This window comes from Giraffa tippelskirchi, chromosome 1 (genome assembly GCF_054371585.1).
Source record: "Giraffa tippelskirchi isolate mGirTip1 chromosome 1, T2T-mGirTip1v1.2.pri, whole genome shotgun sequence".
NCBI lineage: Eukaryota > Metazoa > Chordata > Mammalia > Artiodactyla > Giraffidae > Giraffa > Giraffa tippelskirchi.
In genome coordinates this window covers 72,999,419-73,024,061 of record NC_137275.1, presented here as the reverse complement: position 1 = coordinate 73,024,061, position 24,643 = coordinate 72,999,419, and the positions used below count along the sequence as shown (strand labels likewise).

General features: G+C 38.7%; 1 protein-coding gene across 10 annotated transcripts in view; it reads left to right on the top strand.

The window, feature by feature from the left end:
- Positions 1 to 24,643, top strand: part of LOC145546416 (uncharacterized) — a 452,418-nt gene that overhangs the window by 48,921 nt on the left and 378,854 nt on the right. For 9 of the 10 annotated variants that reach the window (XR_014082930.1, XR_014082925.1, XR_014082923.1 and 6 more), the window contains one exon: positions 17,520 to 17,630. Coding sequence is in view for 1 of the 10 variants with exons in the window: in XM_081593184.1 (XP_081449310.1) it covers positions 17,569 to 17,630 (62 nt within the window). In the remaining 9 variants the exon portion in view is untranslated. Of the gene's footprint in view, positions 1 to 13,824; positions 16,456 to 17,519; positions 17,631 to 24,643 lie in introns of those variants that run through there. The other variant, XR_014082918.1, reaches the window with a different exon arrangement.

Here is a 24,643-nt window from a genome sequence, read left to right as displayed (position 1 = left end):
AAGAGTACATGTTTGTTGTAAATCACTGAGGTTTAGGAGTTGTTTGTTGCATAGCAAAAGATAAATAAGATAATCTACACATTTTTTTGGTCTTTTTACAATATATACTGGTAGACTCATTGCCTTTAAGTTTTTTAATATATTTTCTATTTTTTGAATTCCTTCTCTTTTTAATAATAGTCTTTTTATTTTTGTGTGTCTCTTAGTTTATCTGAGAACACTAATTAGATTTTTAAGTTCATCTTGTTTTGAATTATCTCTATTCGTCTTGTGATCTTTAATTCTGACAATTTATAAATATATAAATACAGTTCAAAGTAAAAGGATTTAAAAAGATAGAGCATGAAAACTGTAAGCATAAGAAAATGAATGTGGCCATATCAATATCAGACAAAGTAGATTTCAACCTCACAGTATTACCAGAGATAAAGGGGACATTTCATCATGATAAAAGATCCACCTGAAGATATGATAGTGAGATATTTTCTTCCCCTCCTTCTGGCAAGAGATGGCAATTTTGTTTTCCTAACCTGACCTTTCTACTAAGGATGATGCCCCTTCACAGTCATCACAAGTCTTGCTTTGGGTTTATTCATAGGCATAAGGTCCCTTCTCTGTGTGACCATTAGTCCTGGTTTTACTAGGTCCCCTCTGTTACCTTTGCCAGTCAGAAGGCCCAACTTTTGCATTTGCTTACCACTCCTTTTGGCTTCCCTGATGGCTCAGTGGTAAAGAATCTGCCTGCAATACGGGAGATCTGGGTTTGATCCCTGGGTCCTGAAGATCCTCAGGAGGAGTAAATGGTAACCTACTCTAGTGTTCTTGCCTGGAAAATCCCATGGACAGAGGAGTCTGGCAGGCTGTAGTCCATAGGGTCACAAAGAGTCAGCCACAACTGAACACCCACACAGTACCACCCCTTTTACAGTATAGGGATAAATTTTTTGGTCTTTGTGGAATTGCCTTGTTTTCTTTTGAGACCATATTTGCTGTAATTCATCTAATAACGATATAGTTTTTGGTGGGAAGGGTTTTCAGAATATTTAGTTTAGTATACTGCCTGAAGGGAAAGTCCTATCTTGCCTTTTAAACACCAGTTTCACTGTTTACCTGTGGCCTTGAACAAATTCATCTCAATGATTTTTAATTTCTTCACTTATAAAAGGAGACAGTACTATCTACCTCTCACTTTTGTGTTAGAGGTACTAGCATATGTATTAAGCATGTTTAGCAAAGTGTCTGAAATATAACAAGTACCCTGTAAGTGGTTGTTATTCTTTTTTTCCTCTTTGGTTTACATTAGCAGTAAAAATGAGGGGTTCAGTAAATCTATATTGAATAAAGTGGAATCATAAAACATTCTGCTACAGGGTTGGTAAATGACTGCTTGCAGACTGGACACCTGTGTGTTAAAGTGAAGTTTTATTGGAATATAGCCATGCCTGTTTGTGTACTGTCATCACTGCTATTGCATTACAGTGGCAGATTGGATAGTTGAAACAGAGACCAATGCAGGCTTAAAAATATTTACTATCTGCATTTGAAAAATTAGTTTGTCCCTATTGTAGTATTTAGAAGCAATAACTTTTCAAGATTGAGTTCACTGCTAAGCCTACTAAAGATTTATATATAAATCAGCATTAGATCTTCTATTATACTATCTGGAATTTACTTTTTAAAGTAATTACCTTAATTACTTTCCCTTCATTCTCTCATTAACCTCCAGGCTTTCAGTTGTCCTAAACCCTCTATATCCCACTGACTCCTCAAATGGAACACTTCTCAACCATCCTTTTATGTCCTCCAAGATTAACCCCCTTTTTGCTAGATCTCTTATTTTTAATTATCATATTATCTTTATGTCTTTTATTTCAACTTTTTTCTTCAAACAAAACAAAACAAAATTCCCCCAATAAAATAATACACATGCGTCCAGCTAGTTTCCTAATGGTGTCATGTCTTTTCTAAGTTGGCTGTCATTCTTAAATCTGTTGACCTCCTTTTCATTTTAACTGCTGCCCTAGCTTATATCTTTGTTCTTTGTGTCTGGATGTTTTTCCTAATCTGGGCTCACATTTCCATTCCATTCTTGTTTCCCACTATACTGTTCATACACTTTAAGTTCTATATTATTGAGTCTCTAAACACACTTCACACCCTTCATACCTCCTTGCCTTTGTTTGTATCATTTATGATTGGACCTGGAGATCTGTCAGTGTTTCATTCCTCTATTCATCCCTTCTCATTTCTCAAGGCTTAATTAAAACTCTCTCTCTTATCAGATTTGTTTCACTAACTCTCCAAGCAGCATTTCCTTTCTGCTTTCAATAACCAGTGCTCCTGTAGTACGTTAGAATGCTGACCTGATTCTTAATAAGTTGAATTCTTCGTTTTTGAAATGTATGTCTCTGCCACTGATTATAATACACTTGAGGATAAATATGACATCTCACTTATCTTTTGTGCTTAGTGTGGCCCCTGGCACAGAGCCTATCCAATAAAACTTTGTTAAATGAAGGAGCAAATTTAAATAGATTCTAAGTAAGTTTAATCAAATTGTGAATAATTGTTCAGGCATACTTTTTTGAGTTTGATGACAGTGTAAAACAACCACAGTCACCCACACAAACATTCTGGACTCTTAGAGCTATTGCTGACCTCAGATGGCAAATTTTTATATCCATAAATAACCCTGAGCAAGCTGCTCTGTGAAGATTCCTTTCTCCTTCAAGGAGTGAGTAAGCCAAAGACATTAATTGTGAAAATGCAGAGAAAAGTCATAATCTGTAGGATGATGGTTTAAAAATCTTGAACTTTGCCAAACTGAAGTACTTTACTCAGAAACAGTTTTCCTCTATTCATCTTGAATTGTGTAAAAATCTTATGATCAAGGAGTCAGCCCATTATTGTCCCCTGAAGAGTACATGGTGTTTGGTTATATATCACGTATCATCTTTAAAAAGAAAGTGTCTATGAACACCATTTCACAGATGGGTCAATCTGATATCCATAAACATTGGGAAAAAAGTCTAGATCTTATAGGAAGTCTGTAGGAATGAAGGTCACACAAAATTCATTTCCTGTGTCGGCTACTCTGACTGTAAAAATAACTTCATGAGCTCTCACTGGAGAGCTGGAAAACAAACACAGGGGGCTTGGGAAGTGGTGGGCATGAGAAACAATAGCATACTTATGCTTTGGGCTACCAGACACCTAAAAGCCCCAGCCAGGACGCTATGCCCAGGAGAGATTGTGACTTTGGGTATGCTTCTTGAGGAAGTTGGGCATAGTCTGGGGTGGTCTGAGAGAGTCTACCATAAAGCTTAGGTTTTTGGCATGCATGGATGACCTTATGATTGCTCTTTGGTTTGAGGCTACTGGAACTGATCTGACCTCAGAGTGTATTATAGTCAGTAACTACAATAAAGTATGATTAAGAATAAAAGTAGAGTCATATGTCAAATGCAATGAGAATGCTAAACTCTTTTTTCAGTTGAGAAAATCAAGGCTGAGTATCTTTCCGAGGTCATCTAGCTTATAAATGTCACAGCCAGGATTTGAATGTAGTTCTGTTTTACTTATACATGTATTTTTAATCAGTACGTGATTCCACATTTCTGAGACGTCTATCTACATATATGTATATGTATGTATACTGCTACTGCTAAGTCACTGCAGTCGTGTCCGACTCTGTGTGACCCCATGGACGGCAGCCCACGAGGCTCCCCCATCCCTGGGATTCTCCAGGCAAGAATACTGGAGTGGGCTGCACACATATGTGTATATAGATGTATATCTACACACACACATGACACACTCACACACACATATATATTATTTGCAATATGTGGTAAAAATTTAAGGGGCTCAGCACACATGAGGAATTCAGGAATCTTTGATCTGTATTTACAGTTAAGGAGTCTGTATTGTTTGACTGTTGCCATGTAAAAAATTACCCCAAAACTTTAATGGCTTAAAATAGCAACCATTTATTATTTCATTGTTTCTTCAGGTCAGAAATCTGGGAAAGGTTTATCGCATACTTCTGGCTCAAAATTTCTCATGAGATTGCCGTTAAGTTTTTGATTGGGGTTGTGCTCTCATCTAGGGTATAGACTGGGAGGAGATTCTGCTTCCAGCTCACTTGTGTGGGTGTTGGCAACCTGCCGTCTTTCACCACATGGCTCTCTTCACAGAGTTGCTTCACAACATGACAGTCTGGCAAGCAATTTAAGAGCAAGCAAATGAGAGCACCCCAAGACAATTTCTGCTATAGTCTATTCATTAGAAGTGAGTTATTAAGTTGAACCCTCCCTCAAGTGGAGGAGAATTACTTAAGAGCAGCATATCAGGAGATGTGGTTTATTGGACCATCTTAGGTGCTTACCATCGGAGATGTTTCTTAGTCTTTTTATCATCAATCTTTTAAAGACCATGTTCAGTTTCCTAGGCTCAGTGATACCCATGTTTAGATTATTGAGGAATCAGTACTGCAGGCATCAGACATAAATCAATGCAATATGACATTTCATCTTATCATTCTAGGCAATCCTCACAGCTCTTATTTGTTTCCGATGACAGATCTGTAAGTGTAAAACATTCCATTAGGATCAGTAAATTAGGTCATAGTTATTACAATTGTCTCTGGCAGAGGCAGAGGCACAATAATATTTACCTATTCATTGCACTCAATGAGGTGTTAAATAGTATGTATCCATATGTCCTATAGATATTGTTAAGGGTAAAATTTGCAATAAGAAAATAGGTAATCTAGCATGGATTAGAAGACTGGGACCTAGATATTGTCTTTGTGTGGACATATTATTCAATCTCTTTGGTTCCCATTTTCCTTATCTGTATAGTGAGGTAATTGAGCAAGAACAGGAGTGGGCAACTCAGAAGCCTTCAGGGATCAGGAAAACAGTAAGAGAGTGAAGTGACTAGGTATAAGACAGAACAAGCAATGGGACTATGACCACTGGAGAAGGCACAGACTATCTCTAAGAAGGGACTCTACTGCCGTGGGAAGGTAAAGGCACAGTGTTGCCAGATCTTTTGACTTTTCAGAAGAAGTTAGAAATCAAGGCTTTTTGTAACAACTTGTATTTTTAAAACTCTGTATAGGCCAAGCTAGGGGACTGCTTCCCTTGTGGCTCAGACATAAATGCGTCTGCCTACAATGCAGGAGACCCGGGTTTCATCCCTGGGTCTGGAAGATCCTCTGGAGAAGGCAATGGCAACCCACTCCAGTACTCTTGCCTGGAAAATCCCATGGACTGAGGAGCCGGGTAGGCTACAGTCCACGGTGTCGCAGAGAGTTGGACACGACTGAGCGACTTCACTTTGCTTCACTTCATAGGCCAAGCTATTTATCCTGTGAGTGGTCAGTTTGAAAACCTTGAATGAGTATGTTATTAAGAACTCTCTAATTTAAAAAATTGTGTTTCTATTGTTCATATTAAAATGTCAATTTAGGAATACTGTGATGTAGGACATATTTATTGCAAAAATTGGAAAAAATATCTCTTTCATGTACAATTGTTGTAGGTACACATAAAAATATTCTTTGTCTTCCTTTAGGTGTTTTGTTTTTCCAACACTTCAGTTGCTTTAGAAAGATCTACATTTCTGCTCCAAGGAATCAATAAAGAACAGTTAATGTCAAAGACACTTCTCATTTCACTTATATTTGACCCTTAGTGCTTCTGGAAAAATAGAACAGGAATTAAAAATGAGAAATTTAAATGAATCTTGATGCTATCTGATAAGAATCTTTGCTACCTCAGGTCATGGACTCAGTGATAACATCTATCTAATGCTTGTTAAAATTAAGTCATAAATTGTATTCATAAAGATTTTTATAAATAACCTCACACAGGGTCAGTGTCAACAGAAGAAATTAAAAAAGCAATTGAGGAGTCCTGATGCATTAGCTTGTGGGCCCTGGAATTGACTGTGTGATTGTCAGGACCCAATTTTTACCTAATAAACACGCAAATGCCATCGTTAATATTGACACAGGGAAACTAAATGGAGATAGTCTTCATAATAAAATGTCATTTTGGAAGAATTAATATGAAGATCATGAGTTTAAATACACAGACGAGACATGAAATGGAAGCTTCTGGGCCCTGTGAGTTGTGGAACTGATAACTGGGAGGAGGCCATTTCTAGAAGACTCTACAATTTCTTTTTAATTGGTTAGATGAGAGGGACTGCTATTGTATTAATACTAATTCAGGGAAACTATTTCCTTCACTGATTTAAGGCTTCAGAGAAAGCACACCCAGGGTCAGTGAAATACTTTACCATCTTTGCTTTTCCATTAGCAGCAGACCCCTGACTTGTGGCCCTGCAGAGAGGCTAGTACCCAACACATACCTTGTGATCTGTGCTCCAGGGTCAGAGTTTACTAATTGTCCTCCTGGACTCTGGCTCCTGCCAAACTGACTAGAGAGCACTGTTGGTTTTGAGGTATTAAACAAAGAGATGTTCAGCATGGACTTTTCACCGAGACCTTCTGGGTTTGCCTCCCATTGAAATCAACTATTTTTTAGCTCTGTGACCTTGGGCAAGTTGGTTAACATCTCTCTGCCTTGGATTTCTCATCTGTTAAGTGGGGATAATCCTAGTACATGGGACTGAGGATTAAATTAGTTGATTCATATAAAAATAGGAAATTCTCATAACACACAGTATGCATTAGATCAGTTTTAGCTATTACTGTTATTATTGTTATTATTGTTTCTCCCCAAGGCTTTTGCCAGCCTCATAGACCTTTTCCCCTTGTTTGCCACACCTGTTATATCTGCCAATTTCTGGTGCCAAACTTACTTGAAGATTGGGCGATTAGGAGACCTTCTGACCAGTCATTCTTTTCACAATTATTAATGGGTCAGAATTTCTTACAGATGATGGGTACCTGAGTATTACTTAATAGAAAGAAGGGTTCCTAGGTGTGTTTTCAGGGAAATCACCTACTGCAGAGCTCTGTATTTTGGCCTCAAGTTTCTGGTAACAGGTACCTCTGCTAATGTGGACCTTAGTATTAAACATTCTATAGTAAACTTTCAGTCTGCTCTACCCATTTTGTTTTTCGGTAGGGAAGCAATACTCACTTCTCTTTCTAGATTTAGCTCATTTATCACAAACTTTCCAAATGTTTTGAGAGCCATTATTCCCTATGTAGAATAGGCCACTTCCTCCTTGGGGCTACAGGCTTCCTTTGTGGCTCAGCTGGTAAATAATCCACCTGCAATATGGGAGACCTGGGTTCGATCCTTGGGCTGGGAAGATCCCCTGGAGAAGGGAAAGGCTACCCTTCTCCAGTATTCTCCAGAATACCCACTCCAGTATTCTGGCCTGGAGAATTCCATGGACTGTATAGTCTATGGGCTTAGAAAGAGTTGGACATGATGGAGCAACTTTCACTTCCTTTGGGTTACAACTGTATACTGCACTAACTTTTATCCTGGGAACCATGCCATTTTAGTGAAACTTTGGTGTCCATGTCTGATCTCTACTTGTGAGTCCCTTGAAGGTATCTCAAGTACTAAAAACAGGCTTGGCATAGAATGTGTGTGTACGTGTGTGCTCAGTCACGTCCAACTCTTTGTCCAACTCATGGACTGTAGCCTGCCAGACTCCTGTCTGAATGGAATTTTCCAGGCAAGAATACTAGAGTGGGTTGCCATTTCCTTCTCCAGGGGATCTTCCTGATCCAGGGATCAAGGCTGGGTCTCCTGTATTTCCAGCATTGGCAGGTGGATTCTTTGCCATTGCACCATCTGGGAAGCCCTGGCATAGAATAGACACTTTAAAAAATGCTTCTTGATTGAGGATGAGGAGAAAGTTGGCTGTCAGGAAGATGGCTCTATTGGTGAAGACTTTTGAGGAAGGAACATTTTTTTTTTTTTTCATTCAGACTGGATCAGGCTTTGTTTGGACATTTTCTAAGGAGAGACAGGTGACTTGAACCATATGTCTAAACACAGAAAGAGTGATTCCCAAGAAGATTACTGATCCTGAACTTGGTATAGATACTTTTAGCAATGCTTGAGTAGGATTATATAACTTAATACTTTGTAAAGTCAATGAAAGGAATTTTTTTTGAGAATGGAGCCTAAATTTGGAATGAACTTGTGCTGCTATTAATATTCACTGTGAGCATAAAATCACACACACACACACAATACTGCACAGGTACACCTAATGTAGAAGAGTATTGGTGTATGGTGTTAAACTAGCAAATTCTTTTGCTGTCGTATATTGAACTCTTTAACCAGGATGGTAGTATTTCTTCTGGCCTTAGTAAAGTCTTCTCATCTTTGGAGCCCTTTGTTTTGGGTCTCTAACTCACTTGATCCCCTTTTTGCATCTCATGTTGGTCCTCTGATCTAGGATCTTCCTTGTGTCCAAACTAATATATTTAATGTGGACAGAGCTCAACCACTTCTCAATAATGCTTGGATTTATATTCTTCTCGGTTTTCTGATTTGATTATATTGAGTATAGCAACCACATTCCAATGATCATTGCTATTTCTATATCCAGTAGGTATTACACAAACAAGTTTAAATAATTAAGAAACAATGACTCTTTCTAAAGTCTTTAAATGACCTAGAATGTCTTCGGCATAAATATACCTTTTGATTTCAGTTAGGAATGAAGAATATTGTTTCCATTACTCAAGTAACCTTCTTTCCACCCTGTTTTCTGTCTATCACTACAAATGGCTCCTGATGACAGTAGCTAAGGTCAAAGCAATCTGCAAAAGTGTCTGTTATTAACACAATATCCTGATTGCAGACGATGTGTTCGGACCTTTGTGAGTTAGCAGTTTCATGCTGGCCACGTGTGGTAACACAGTTTTGGTCTAGACTTGGCAGGCAGATTTAGGCAGGCAGTTGTCCAGTGAGAGTTTTCACTATTTGGGTGGAGTAAGGAAATTAAGAGAAGAAAGTGGAAAGGAAGCATGGTGCCATAGAAGGAGTGAATTTGAAATCAGACAAACCTGGCTTTCAGTTCTGGGCCTACCATTTAGAAACCATGTTATATTGGGCAAATTATTTAACCTGTATTGGCCTTAGGGTTCTTATCAAAGATGAATGATTACTAAATAGTGCCTAGATATGGCACTGGGTTGTTGTATTAAACGAGATTACATGAAATCTCAATAAATGTTGGCTTAAAAAATAAAACCCAGTCAATTATTGAGGTCTTTGTTTGAATTAAATGATCAGATCCTTTCTTTTCTGTGAGCAAGTTTGACGTAGCTTTGAATACAGAGGCAAGTGAGAGAAAGGTCTAGAGACTATAGTGAGATTCAAAGGCAGAGGAGACTTTAAGATAGTGCCATGAAAGAAAGAGAAAATAACAGAGCATTGCCAATCTGTAACAGACCTGAAGCTAGGCTGTTTACCCACATTGTGTAACTGCATTTGTATAACATTTTGAGTTATACATTCAGAACATTGTAAAAATGAAAAAACTGGAGCTCTGTCAGAGAGAAGAAAGGACTTGGGGAATGTGTAGTAGGGGATGACAGAGTTTGGTTGACAGATTAGAGATTGATCTGAAGTTCATGGTCTGGGCCATAGTCTGCAGAGAAAGTAATGAGGGGAGGTCTATGCTGGGGTTACAGGATTGGTCCATTACAGCTTAATGCTTATTGTCCATATGCAGTGATGTGATAGTATTTGTCCCCTTCTTAGGGAAGCCAGAGAAAAATTTCCACAATCTTTCTAAATGTTTTGCAAAACAGATGATTTCTTGGATGATTTAAGAGAGAACATTCTATTGGTTTCTAGTGTTTTTTGTTTTTTTTTTATTTTCCAAAATTGGTCAAAAGAAAAATGTCAGGCTAAGATGTACTCAGGCCCTACCACTCACCAGAAAGCCATTCAAATTAATGAGTTCGTACTATGTGCCAAGCATTGTGTTAGGCCCTGGAAATATACACATGAAGAAGTCAGCATGGTCTTTGCCTTCATAGAACTTTCATTCTACATGGGAATACAGGCACTAAATAATTACACAGAAAAGTCTTTAATTACAATAAAGAGAAGAACTTTGGGAGAAGAATAAAAGTCATTAAGTTGTTTTAAGAGGACAAATAACTACATGGAGGTGAGGAGAGGATTGTCATCCAAACCTATCCTAAGGCTGTGATATTTCAGCTGAACCCTGCAAGATAAATAGAATTTATCCAGCTAAAAAGGAAGGAACTCTCTAGGCAGAGCATTTACTTGTCTGTTTGGCATGTCTGTTTCTGATCTCTTTTTTGAACATCTGCTCATACTTTGATCTTGGTACCAATCTCATTCCACTCTGGGCATATTTCACTTTGGATAGGAGGTAATTGACTTGGGCTTCAACCAGTCACTCTCACTTGCCTATCTCACTGGCTTTGGAACTTTTTCACAGCTTCTTCTCTACTACCTTCTCTATGCCTCTTGGTTTTTGCTTTCTTTTGCTTGCTTTCTGGTTACATGTCAAAATCGAAGGGAAGAAATTTTACAAAAATGACATTTTTCATTTTAGATAATGCTAGTTGTATTAAAGAGTGGTTCCCTGAGATGCAGAGCAAATTTAAATTGCATCTCTTGTTTGATACGACTGCTGGTGAACATAAGAAAATAGCATCCATTTATTAAGGAAGCCATGTGCAAATGCAGGGCATGTTTGCAAAGGCTTATTATAGTAGAAGAGGCAATTGCTGCTTTGTTTATTTGGTTTGTGGTGAAGTTATTACAATGCTCTTCTTCTAAGAAGGAAAATGCACATAGACTCAGATGTCTCTGGCAGCACAATTGCTTCCATTTTATTTGAAGATAACCCCAAATTTAAAAACCATTGTTGCAGTGGACATTGCTTAGTTTGGGCTGTCCTACACCCATTTGACCCACTCTTAGAAACGCCACTCTAGTATTCTTTTTAGTATCACAGTTAAAGTAATGCTTACTGTTGCAGTAAATAAATGGTAAAATTTCAGTGCCTAAATATTATAAAATATGCTTCCCATTCATTTCACTGTGTGATGCAGGCGGTCCTAATAAAGTGGATTCTATTTCCTCATTTGGAAATCTCCACTCCTTCCATCTTTTTGACTCTGCCCTCCTCTAAATGTTTAGAGTTATGTTTTTAACAGTTAAGTAGGAAAAGAGAGAATCTCATATGTGGAAGGGTGTCATGGGCAAAGCTTTCATACCATTGGCTACAGTTCAGTCACATGATCACAGTTCAGTCACATGATCACATATGCTGCTGCTGCTGCTGCTGCTAAGTTGCTTCAGTCGTTTCTGACTCTGTGCGACCCCCATAGACGGCAGCCCACCAGGCTCCTCTGTCCCTGGGATTCTCCAGGCAAGAACACTGGAGTGGGTTGCCATTTCCTTCTCCAGTGCATAAAAGCGAAAAGTGAAAGTGAAGTCGCTCAGTCGTGTCCAGCTCTTCGCGACCCCATGGACTGCAGCCCACCAGGCTCCTCCGTCCATGGGATTTTCCAGGCAAGTGTACTGGAGTGGGTTGCCATTGCCTTCTCCAATGATCACATATAGCGGCAAGAAAAGTCAGAAATGCATTCTAGTTGCTTGTGTGGAAGGAAAAGGAACTAGCAGTTTATGCTGCAGATATCTCTCACTTCAGAAACACTTCATGTTTAGAAGATATTGACTCCACCCAAAAAAGATACAGCGTGTATCTCAGCTCTCGTCTGTTCTGCTCAGGGACGGACATATGACCGATACTAGTTCAGGCACACTGGGATTCCTGATTTTTGTTGTGATTGGGTGGCATACTCTTTCTTAATGGAGACAAACAAAGGGACATGTAGTCCTATGGGAACCATCCCAAGATGGGAGGTGGGATGGGGGTACTGCCTTAGAGATTGTAGCCAACACATGAAAGTGCATCCAGAAATGGAGACAGAGAAACCAGTGTTTGGTCATAGTCTTGGCTGTTGGAGCAAGCTTTTCCTAAAGCCTTATCTAGTTTTCCAGAGGAGAGAGTTATTTTTCTTTGTTTGTTTAATTCAATTTGTGTTGTGATTTCTTTTCTTGAAAAGTTGCAGTCTTCCTGATGCCCTCCTAAGTGATACAATTACACAAGGACTTTGCAAGTGTATACTGTTTAAGTGACTTTGTTTGGGAAATTATTTAATTGCAGAAATGGGCTGTTTCTTAATTTAAGACATTGTAATTACATCTGATTGCACGCTTGCTAGTTCCACAAAGGCTTTACAACATGTATCTCTTGCTTTTTAACCTCACCTGGGGCAATTTTCATTATAAACACTGAGTTCCCTGCTGGCCAGCTTTGGACTTCCTCCTTATTGGCAATATTGGTCATTTCAGTGGTTACATTGTTTAAACTCATAGCTCTAAATACATTGGATTTCCAACAGAAGCCAAGGTAAGGTAGGGATCAAACTTGCCCTGTGGTTATATAAATGTGGGTAATAATATTCATCATTTTTATTTTACATTTCCTGAGAGCTAATAATTAGTGCAGTGGTGTGTCCAAATCTGTTTGTAAATACATGGTAAAACACAGAACTTCAAAATTTCCAATGTTATAGTAACAAAGGGGGTTTTCCAGATTTCTTTGAGATGGAAGAGTAAGCTACTGGCTAGAGGAGGCATGGGTTAGGCTATATATTTAGCTATAACAAAACATGTTTTAAACAAGAGAGAATTTTATTTTTCTTTCATAGAAAAATTTGAGCTGATATTACAGCCCTGCCCTGAGAATTCTTGAGACAGAGATTTCTTTCATTTTGTTGCTCTTGTATGATCTTGTTCACATGATCCAAGGTGGCTCACCATTATGTCTGGGTTTCAACTAGGATGAAGATGGAGAGTGAAAGAGGAGGGAGCTTAGTTGGATTAGGTTAGATTGTTCTATGGTAATAATTATCTTCAAAATATTAGTGGCATAATTTTTGCTTATGTGATATGTTGATTAGGGATTCTGCCTCATGTTACTCTCACTCAAGGACAACAAAGGATGGATCTGCACTGTTTGGAGCATTGCTCTGGCCTGTAGGAAGAGAAAGGCAAGCTGGATAGTCTTGCATCAGCAGCTAAAAGATTTTTCTCCTTACCTACTGGCCAGAACTGATGACATGACCACACCTAACATCAACGAGTACAGAAGTACAATCTTACAGCAGAATATAAGTGAACAATCTTAATGATTATTACAGACAGTATGTCTTTTCAAAGCCTAACCTGAAAGTTTCACATATCAGTTATTCTCATATTCTATTTGTCAGAACACTGGCATATGGCTACACCTAGCTAAAAAGGAAGCTAGTAAATGTTCATCTTCCTTTGTTACACTGGTTGTGATTTCTAGCATTTCATTTTTTCTTCATAGAATTTCCATCTCTGTGCTTATGTTACATCTGTTCTTCCATTTTGTCTACTTTTTCCACTAGAGGCTTAAGATATAAATCATGGTTATTTTGGCTAGTCTGATAATTCCAAAATATCTGTACTTTGGTTTTCTTGCTTGCTTTGTATCTTAAGATTGTGTTTCTCCTTGCCTATAAGACATTAGTATACTTTGTAATTTTTGTTGAAAGCCAGCATGGTGTGCTGGGTAATAGGAACTGAGACAAATAGTGCTTTAGTGTGATGTTTTATGTTCATCTTACTATTAATAGTAGATGTGCTCTGTTTACCAGCTGTAGGGGTCTGAAGCCTCGGTTTTTCTTAGCATCCTTATTTTTGTATTCAGGGTTGTTTTTGGATTTCCCTGGAAACTCTTTCTTAAACAGTCTTAACCTTGAAGTTCTTCAGTTGAAAATTTCTGTTAATATTAGTACCCAAGAACTCTGTAGATGTGTGGTAAGCTGTGAGAAGAGAAGGGAAAGCGTTGACTATGACTCACTCAGACTTTTAGAGAGAGTCATTGGGCTGTGACCTTCATAAGTGCATCAACTTTTAATTTTTATTATTTATGTGAGACAGGAAGGTTGGGACAGAGGCTGAAGTTGGGTATTTTCTTTCTCCCACATGTGTTAGGCTCTATAAAGTGGTTTCCCTTAAGGGCGAGGAAGAGAAACCTCTGTGTGTTCTCTATTGTGGTTTTCTGTTTGCCTATTTGTCTTTCCAGTTTCTAGGACATTGGTTTGCCCGATGACCTCATTTCTGAAATGAACCTAAGCAAAGTTGTTTATTTTCCTCTTGTTCAGATTTTCTTTTGTTGTGAGGGAGGTAGTATGACTTGCAAGTTCTTTATGTATCCAAGCCGGCTGTAAAAAAGTTTTTCATCATTAAAGTACTGTCATCTGGTGAGTGTAGTCCTTATGCCTGGAGGTCACGTGTCCGTTTAATAACTGGAATTCCATCACTACATAATAAGCAGGGGGAATGCCGGTCTCTGACACACCCACAATAATGGAACTGCAGATGAGAACACTACAGGGCTTAGATGTCTCTGAAGAAACCACAAAACACCGTTAGAGAACAAATCGGCATTGGAATCTGTTAAGCACAAAGAATTCCAATGCTAGATTTGTAGCTGTGCCAGTGAAGCTGGAACTTTCTGTCTTCCATTTGTCTTCGTCTCCAGCTGTGACACTGGAGAGCCATTGGTGGTCTAATGAAAGGACGAGAGGAATGGAGGTGGGGCAGTACAGAAGCTAACCTTGGCCTACTCTCTAGTACATGTGGGGAAGTTTTTAATTGGATGAGTGTTTCGAGTTTTAATATTATAATGGACAAAGCCTTTTATTCCCTGATTGTGACCAGAGGACAGCTGAATTACTGGAAGAGCTAAGGATGCTGTGGCGGAGACGGCCAGTTGCCTGTCCCTTCTCTCCTCCTTACTTTATATAATAAACCTGGATTTTCAACTAGGCAGGTTGTGCCCTACCTAAAAAACTACCTTAAACAGCCTTCTGCACAACGAACTGGAAACACAAGTGTTGTGTGGTACCTATATTAAGTTTCATTAAGCATTCCTATCCTTTTTTTCCTCTTTATCCCACTCGTTGGAATGTGGATCTCCAGCAGCCATTTTGGACCATGAAGATGGGGGTGGGGTTTCACCCTTTAGGTTTAGAGGAACAGTGAGCTGGGAGGAACCTGACTCCCTGAGGAACTTGAACTGCAACACCAGTCCTGCACATTTCACCCCCAAACTAAGTTTATATGAGATATTTATAAATATGTTTCTATCTTATTATCTCCATTTTCAGGGTTATATTTCTCCTAATAAAACCTATTTCTAACTGATATAAAACCTAACCCAGATTTTATGAATGGGGAGAGAAATGAGACCATGGGGTAAGTATGCAGGGCTACAGTAGTGAGAAAAATAAACTTGATTTCTCTAGAGTCTAGCTCATTCAATAAACCAGTTAGGAAATAAAAAATTCACAGCTCAGCAAAGTCTTCTACCCAAACCAAGAAAGAGGAGGAGAACTGTGTAAGCTCAGCTTCTTCAAAAAGCAGACATTAACACTAGATTAAATACACAAGAATTTTATTAGGAAAAACAGCTGAATGAGAGAAAGATGAGGGAGCTGGGTATGGTTGGGAGAGCCATCAGAGTGCTATGCAAGTATGACCCTGTGTGAAAAGAGAGAGGGAGAATGTAGCATGGAAGCATGGCAGACTGTCATGCAGTTGAAGGAGGGTTGTGCAAAATGATCAGGAAGATGAGCCCAAGCTCACTCTTGGAGGAAACCTGTATCTCCTAGAGATGGGTCTGTCTTAATATGCCTGCAACACCCCATCTGTGGTTGGTGGCAATCCATGTGAGAAATGGCCTCACACAAACCCTGCTGAGAATTTCAGAGCTCAGTAGCTGGAACCCTTATCATTTACACTCCCCAAGCTGGGAGATCTGCAAAGTGCCTTCTCACGGCTATGACAAAGTGAGTAGGCAGCTCTGGACAGTGGGTGTCCCCAGTGACCTCTGTGCAAGGCAATAGACTAATGGCAGAGGCACTGGATCACCTGCATTCAACAGGATCAGGTGCCACAACAGGGTTACCTGTGAAAGATGAGAAGAACTTCAGTAATGTCAACTCAATGCCCCTTTGACATAAGTCTAAAAAGACCTTGGTGTTGGTGGCCCTGGTCAGATGCCAGACTGCACTCAACGGCAGCTGCAGTCCAAGGCTCACTGCAGATTCAGTTCCATATAAGACATCCAAACCATCACTGCATTTGCCATGATGTTAAAACTGCAGGGGAGAGTTCCACTATCATAAAGGTGAAAAGTGAAAGCGTTAGCCACTCAGTTGTGTCTGACGCTTTGTGACTCCACAGACTGTAGCCCCCAAGGCTCCTCTGTTCATGGAATTCTCCAGGCAAGAATGCTGGAGTGGGTTGCCATTTCCTTCTCCAGGGGATTTCCCGACCCAGGGATTGAACCTGGGTCTCCTGCATTGCGGTCAGACTCTTTACCGATTGAGCCACCAGGGAAGACCCCATCATAAAGGTGAGATGACTTTAAAAGTCATTTGAGAGGTTTCTGAAAGTGTTGTGTGTGTAACAGTGGTAATATATAATAATTAAGAGATTCATAGATAAAATTAATTTGATAGTTGTAACTTTACTTTTAGGGTTCATGGATAGTGATACATTTCCAATTACATGGTGATTTAAAGTTTTTAGTTAAAATTTATTAACCTTAAATTTTATTTAAATTTTAAAGAAAAATGTGAAATATAGCCCAATAACTTATGGATATGGCAAAAAATTATCAAGTGAGGAAGTTATCTGCTAGGCTGACATAGCTGGCAAATGATGGGGCCATGGCAAGAAGGAAGACCTTTCAATTCTTTCTAAGACATTTTGTTTTCTCTCCAAGAGTGACTGGCTTTTAGAAAAGGAAAGCTAGCTAATCATGATCTGGGTGACATGGCTTTTAAAGAGATAGGCCCACTGTGGAGTGAAATCAAAGGTTTATTGAGTGTCCCAACTGCCAGTTCTGTGTGCATATTCAGGAAAATCAAATGTGAGGAGGGAAAATGTTATTCAAACAATATCCAAGAGAAAGTTGAGTTTGCCATTTATACAGGTTGTGAAAAGAAGTGGAAAGCACTCTCTACAAAGCAGGAAAGAGTCTGGAGACATTGGGACAGAGCTAAGTGGACATGAGAAGACAAAGTAGGAGAGAACCAGCATTGGCTGGAATCCTGTCATGACCACTTTCTGTAGGACATCTTTAACTTGTCAGTGGCTAGGAGAGGGAGCTATTTAGGGGAACAGGCCATTTCTGATAGGGACAATCACATTGAAGGTAGGTTTTAAAGGTTTACTTTCTGCTTCTACTTTGAACTTGGAGGAAGTTCATTGAAAAATTTAAGCTATATTTTAAGCATGATCCTTACTAGTGGATAGGGGTTGTGTCTTCTTGAACTTGCTGTGTACATAGTAGGTGTAGAACAAACTTTTAAGAAATGATGGAATGTTTGGTGTCATTCCTCATCAGAAAGCAGAAATAAATACTCTGGGAAAATCCTTTGTCATAGCATCTCTTCCCTCCTTTTGTTTTTAAAGCTCTCCTATAATGGCGGCATGAACTAGAAGGACCTCCCTGTCTAGAGAGATGCCTGGATTGAATGTCTTGAGAATCAGCAGAGAGTGCCTGATTGAGAAGAGAATAAGAAGGTAAGCAGGTCTAGCATTGTCAGATTTGCTCTTTATTTAGGATTGTCCAATAATATAGAACCTTGTCCTATTACTGAGTGCATGCTGCCTGATGGTTCTTGCCCTGTAAAGGAATGTAAGGAATGGGATATCTATGACTTGTATAGTGTCTTTATGTTTTGGTTTTGCCAGGACAAGAGATTTGATAGGCTTGCTTTCAGGGAGCTTGTTGGGCCACTGGTGTGCATATAGCACCAATTCTAACTCCCCTGCCACATCCCTCTCAGTTAGGATATGTTGTCTATCTTCTCCAAATATTCTGACAGCTGCATTGTATCAACTATCATTAAACGATGGAAAATTCTATCACACAAATTCTGTTTTGTCTTTATGATAGCTACTAAAAAATATTTGGCTCATTGTAATATCTAATAAGTATCTATTAATTAAATGAATAAGAGAATGTTTCTTACTCTAATTATTATAAATTGATTTTTATATGTATTTTCAATTATGATACTCATGTAATATCCCCCTATAGTTTATTAATTTTTTTGAAGGAAAAGGCTGGGCACAGTTAGTACAATAAATTCAAAGAAGTACTATACTCCAAGGGTTAAGAAAAACACAGTAGATGAGACATTATGAATTCTGAGTTTCTTGGCTCTAGCAAGAGTAGTTATTATAACTAGCATTTATTGAATACTTATAATATGCTAGGCACTTTACACATCCTATCTTATTTAATTGTCACGATAAAGCTCTGTAAAAGATTCAGCAGGGTTGCCTTGTTTTCCATCAGGATTCGCTACTGTGTTTTATCCTTCTTTGGCACACCTCTAGACCATATTTCCCAGCTCTCCTGCTTGTGGGAGTGGGTGACTGATGTGAGTCAACTCTGTGCTGAGGTGAAAAGAGCTGATGTGTTTTCTCCACACACACTCTTCCACTCCACACCCACTGTTCGAAGCAGAGTTGGAGTCCTAAACAGTAGCAGAACCATATGATGAAGGTTATCATTATTAACTCCATTTCACAAAAGAGGAAATCAAGGCTAGAGAGATCAAGTAACTTACACATACTAGGCAAATGTAAAGTGGGGATTTGATTAAGTAGTTTAACTCAATACATCTTCATCACAACTGAGTGTACAGCCAGTCTTGTAAACTCAAGCCCTGGCATCTCTTCCAGGTGTCAATTTCTTTAGCTATAAACAGAATTATTAAGAATGTCTTATAGACATTCTATAGACATGTCTATAGACATGTTATTGGGATTAATGAGTTAACACATTAAAAAGCTAGTAAGAATATATACAAAATAACTAAAAACAGGATTCTCTGTGTGTGTATATGTACATGTGCATATGTGTACATGCTTGAAACTTGGTCACATCAAGGTTACCTTTTAATAAATAGTCCAGAGTTGAAGCCTGAGAATCTCTTTATCACTTGAGGATTTATGTTCAGTGACATTTGTTGGATAGGATTTGACCTGTTGTATGAATTATGCTTTCCATCTAAGGAGACTGTTTGGATACTAATTTGCTTTCTTGCTTCTAAGCAACCATGGACAGGGAGAGGGTCAGGCAGCTCCTCAAGCTGTTTCAGGGCAGCATCTGTCACTGAGTCCTAGAGGAAGCTATGTTCATCCTTCCTGAGAAGAAAAGGCACCCAGGTTTAGGATGACAACACAAATGTACAGCAGTGTGGGCTCTCCTGAGCTTTAGGAAAATGAAATCAGGGTCAAATTCAGAGATTAAGATTGTTTTTTTTTTTAATTGAAAAATAAAAACCATTTTGAGGCAACATAGTGAGAGGATTGAGTCAGAAAAGTAGGATTTGAGCCTTTAACTAATTTTTCAACTTGAATGTACTTAATAATTTCTTGAAGTCTCAGTTTTTATCAATGGAATGAGGATGACATTGACTACCTTTCTAGAATTGTTCTGAAGACAGAATGCAGTTTTGCCTAAGAGGTGATATGCAAATGCTAAACAATTGTCGCTGTGACATTTTTATGATTCAGTTGTATTTGTAGCTTATAGCATCTGAAAGAAAAAAAAAACAAACTTGTTTTCAATATGGAAAAAATGATGTGTCTGTTCACCAGTCCTGCCTAATTCTTTGATCACTGCATGTCTTTGTTTTAGCTCTCTTCATTGTTAATGGTTCTGCTCCCAGCGTAGACCCATTCAAGGTACAGGTGTTAACATGTGAACTTCACTAAAAAGATCAGGAAAGATCCATTGTTTAATTAATTAATTAGCTTGCTTGTTTGTTAATTCAACATTTTTTTTTTTTTTTTATAAATTTATTTATTTTAGTTGGGGACTAATTACTTTACAATATTGTAATAGTTTTTGCCATACATTGACAAGAATCAGCCATGGGTTTACATGTGTTCCCCTTCCCGAACCCCCCACCCACCTCCCTCCCCCTCTCATCCTTCTGGATCATCCCATTGCCCCGGCCCTGAGCCCTTGTCACACGCATCGAACATGGAATGGTGCTCTGTTTCACATATGACAATACACATGTCTCAATGCCATTCTCCCAGAACGTCCCACCCTCACCTTCTCCCTCAGAGTCCATAAAATTGTTCCATGCATCTGTGTCTCTTATTCTGTCTCGCATATAGGGTTATCGTTACCATCTTTCAGATTCCATATATATGCATTAGTATACTGTATTGTTGTTTTTCTTTCTGGCTTACTTCACTCTGTATAATGGGCTCCAGTTTTTAAAGAACCTGCTAAATATGTTGTGTATTGGGGATACAAAAGTGGAATGAGACAGAGTCTTGATCCTGCTTCCAAGTTATAGCACAACAACCCCCCCCCCCAAAAAAAAAACCCAGCATACACCTTAATGGATATCACACTGTGATGCAGTAGGTGCACTAAGGGAGTTAAGTACAGGGTACAATGGAAGAACAGAGAGGTGTACTTAATGTATCCTGTAAGTTGGATGTGGAGATCAGGGAAAGCTTCCTACAAGGTGACTTCTCTAGTCGTGGAGTATGAACAGAAAATACTTAAGCAGAGTGATCTGGTGAAGGTGGAGAAAGAAGGCATATGGGAAGAGAGGTTACCATGGTGAAAGTTATAAAAACAAGAAATAACACAGTGTAGTATAAGCAGTTTAGTGTTCCTGTGTGTTTGTATGTGTAAGGATGAGAGAAACATGTTAAAATTTCATCCTGAATGGAAATATCAAAGGGTTTTAAGCCAGTGGTGGTTGAGGATGGGATGAGGTTTTTGGTACCTACATCAGGAGAAATACCATTATGGTAATTTATGTGATAGGTGATAAGAATCTGAGCTATGGCTGTGGTAGTTGAGATTGAAGTAAAAAAAAAGATAATAACCTGGGTGGAAAACTCAGCAGCCCTGCAAGAGGGAAGAGTTTTGGTTAAATTCCAGGTTTCTAGCTTGCATTATGAGTTGATGGTTTTACCACCAACTGAAATGGAGAATGCAGGAAAAAATTCAGATTTAGAAGACAGCAAATTCGATATTGCACTTGTTGAGTGTGAAAGGATTTCAGGCCACCCAGCTGGGACGATAGCAGGCATTTGGAAGACTGACAGTACCCAGTCAGAGAGAGCTTGTGACTTCCTGGACATGCGTGGGGTAGAGTCTAATCGACTCATTTAGGGACAGGTTAGTGGTAACTAAATGAGACAATTTCACTCTTTGAAGAAGACACTGCTCCTTGCTCCCCTTGGGAGCTGTAATAGAAATGTCTTCTCTTGAAGGCTCCACTCTTAATTTCAAGTAGTGGCCCTTGGGCTCTCCTGACCAAGAAGTGACAAAACAAATGCATCTCATGGTGGCCAAGAGCTCTGGGAAGGGAGTTGGGAGTTTTGAAGTTTTGAGTTTGAGTTCCTATTTTGTCTCTAGGTAAGTCAGTTCACTTCCTGAGACTCTCCTTCCTTATCTTTTAAAGGATGAAATAGGGAGTTGTTGGCTTCCATATTTCAGTCAAGTCTTGAGGCTCTGTGAACTACCTTTACTGTTTTTCTGTTTTATAATGCTGACTTTTAATTCTGAAAGTAGTAAAATATTAAGCAATAGACTATGTTAAAAAAAGTAAATGTGCAAAATCTTCTAAATTACTGAGTTCCTGGAAATGGGTCATAAATCTGTACACAGTACCTCTCTGCTACCTGGATTCCCATTAATCCAGGGCTCTATTAACCAGTTCTGCACACGCAGTGTAATCTCAAAGTGGGTCTCTAAGTTTATGCCCTCGGTATGCTGATGATTGATGTTCATTGTGGTTGCCTTGAGGCAATGTGAAAATCCAAAGTCATCAAAGACAGAGGAAATTATGTCCAGCCTAGTTTCAAAGGTGAACTGTATTGCTTTCGCATGATTTGAAAGTCATTAATCTATGTGTGGTGTATATCAAGGCTCTCTGACCTTTTTGTGGGTAGAATTTTTTAATTTCCGTGAGATAGATTCTTTGATTAACCAGAATTTCCTCTTTCCCTGAATACATTAGATAAGAGGGTTTCATATTTACTTATGAGATCCATTGCTATATTCCTCTTAATTTTATGCTCATTTGATGTTAAACAAAAGTGAGGATGAATCTAATCTTTGAGGTAAGGTAGAAAGACCTCTGGATTAAAAGTCAGGAGCCCCAAGTTGAAGTCCTAGCTGTGTCACTAATGAGCTGTGTGACTTTAGACAAATCACTGCATTCTCTGGGCTTCAGTTTCACCATCTGTAAAATTAGTAAGTGGTAGTAGGTAATCTTTAAGGTCCCTGAGGTTCTAAATTGACATGCATATCTGTCTTCTAAATGCTTCATTAATGCAATGTTAATTGACTATATGACAGTACTTTTCTAGTCAGGATAATGTTAGCTTAATTTTATAACAAAGGAAACTGGGATATAGACAGACTAAATACCTTGATAAGGGCAGAACCAGAGTATGAGTTGCAGTTTTGGTTTTCAAGCCCAGTGTTCTATCCTACACACACTGCTGTGGCTCTCATGAGAGCAGAGTCAGGTGGTAGCTGTGAAAACAAACTGGGGACTTTGAGGGGGAGAGGCTTTGCCTGCCATTGTCTCTAGAGAGGATGATATATATTTCACTGTCTTTCTCAGTTTAAGAAATGCTCTGCATTGCTTTTTGTGGCTTCTGATTGTTGCTTTCAATCTTTCTTGGATCAAATCATGTCTCTTGGCAGCTGCAATACTGTAATGTGAAGATCAGATCTGCCTGCCTGTCTCAATAGCTGTCAGTTTATCTCTGGATATTTTTAGGTGCCTCAGATAAAGGTAATATAAATATGGTGAAAGAATGAATTTCTTTCTGATACTTTGTGCCATTTGTACAAAAGAAAGGAAGTCTCCTTTAAAAATACTTTTTCTCAAAATGAGTTCCTTGCATGTAACTTGGTGTTACAAAACCATAAGAACATTTTAGTGGGCACATGGATTTAGGAAACCTTTTTTTTAAATTCATTTTTTATTGAAGGATAATTGCCTTACAGAATTTTGCTCTTTTCTGTCAAACCTCAACATGAATCAGCCATAAGTATATATATATCCCCTGCCTTTGAAACTCCCTCCCATCTTCCTCCCCATCCCACCCCTCTAGATGGATACAGAGCCCCTGTTTGAGTTTCCTGAGCCATACAGCAAATTCCTGTTGGCTATCTATTTTATATATGGTAATGTAAGTTTCCATGTTACTCTTTCCATATATCTCACCCTCTCCTCCCCTTCCCCCATGTCCATAAGTCTATTCTCTATGTCTGTTTCTCCTTTGCTGCCCCGTAAATAAATTCTTCAGTACCATTTTTCTAGATTCCGGATATATGTGTTAGAATATGGTATTTATCTTTCTCTGACTCACTATACTCTGTATAAATAGTTCTAGGCTCATCCACCTCGTTAGAACTGACTCAAATGCATTCCTTTTTATGGCTGAGTACTATTTCATTGTGTATATGTACCACAACTTCTTGATCCATTCATCTGTCGATGAACATCTAAGTTGCTTTCATGTCCTAGCTATTTTAAATAGTGCTGCAATGAACAATGGGATACATGTGTCTCTTTCCATTTTGTTTTCCTCAGGGTATATGGAGGAGTGGGATTGCTGGGTCATATGGTGGTTTTATTCCTATTTTTTTAATGGAATCTCCATACTGTCTTCCATAGTGGCTGTATCAATTTACATTCCCACCAAGAGTGCAAGAGTGTTCACTTTTCTCCACACCCTCTCCAGCATTTATTGTTTGTGGACTTTTTGATGATGGCCATTCTGACTGGTGTGAGGTGGTATCCCACTGTAGTTTTGATTTGCATTTCTCTAATAATGAGTGATGTTGAGCATCTTTTCATGTGTTTGTTAGCCATCTGTATGTCTTTTTTGGAGAAATGTCCATTTAGATCTTTTCCCTACTTTTTGAGTTTTTGTTTTTCTGGTATTGAGTTGTATGAACTGCTTGTATATTTTGGAAATTAATCCTTTGTCAGTTATTTCATTTGCTATTATTTTCTTCCATTCTGAGGGTTGTCTTTTCACCTTGCTTATGTTTTTTTTTTTGCTGTGCAAAAGCTTTTAACTTTAATCAAGTCCCACTTGTATACTTGTGTTTTTATTTCTGTTACTGTAGAAGGTTGGTCATAGAGGATCTTGCTTTGATTTATGTCATCGAGTGTTCTGCCTATGTTTTCCACTAAGAGTTTTATAGTTTCTGGTCTTACATTTAGGTCTTTAATACATTTTTAGTTTATCTTTGTGTATGGTGTTAGGAAGTGTTCTAATTTCATTCTCTTACACGTAGCTGTCCAGTTTTCCCAGCACCATTTGTTGAAGAGGCTATCTTTGCCCCATTGTATAATCTTGCCTCCTTTGTCAAAAAATAAGGTACCCATTGGTGCATGGGTTTATTTCTGGGCTTTCTGTCTTGTTCTATTGGTCTATATTTCTGTTTTTGTGCCAGTACCATACTGTCTTGATGACTATAGCTTTGTAGTATAACCTGAAGTCAGGAAGCTTGATTCTTC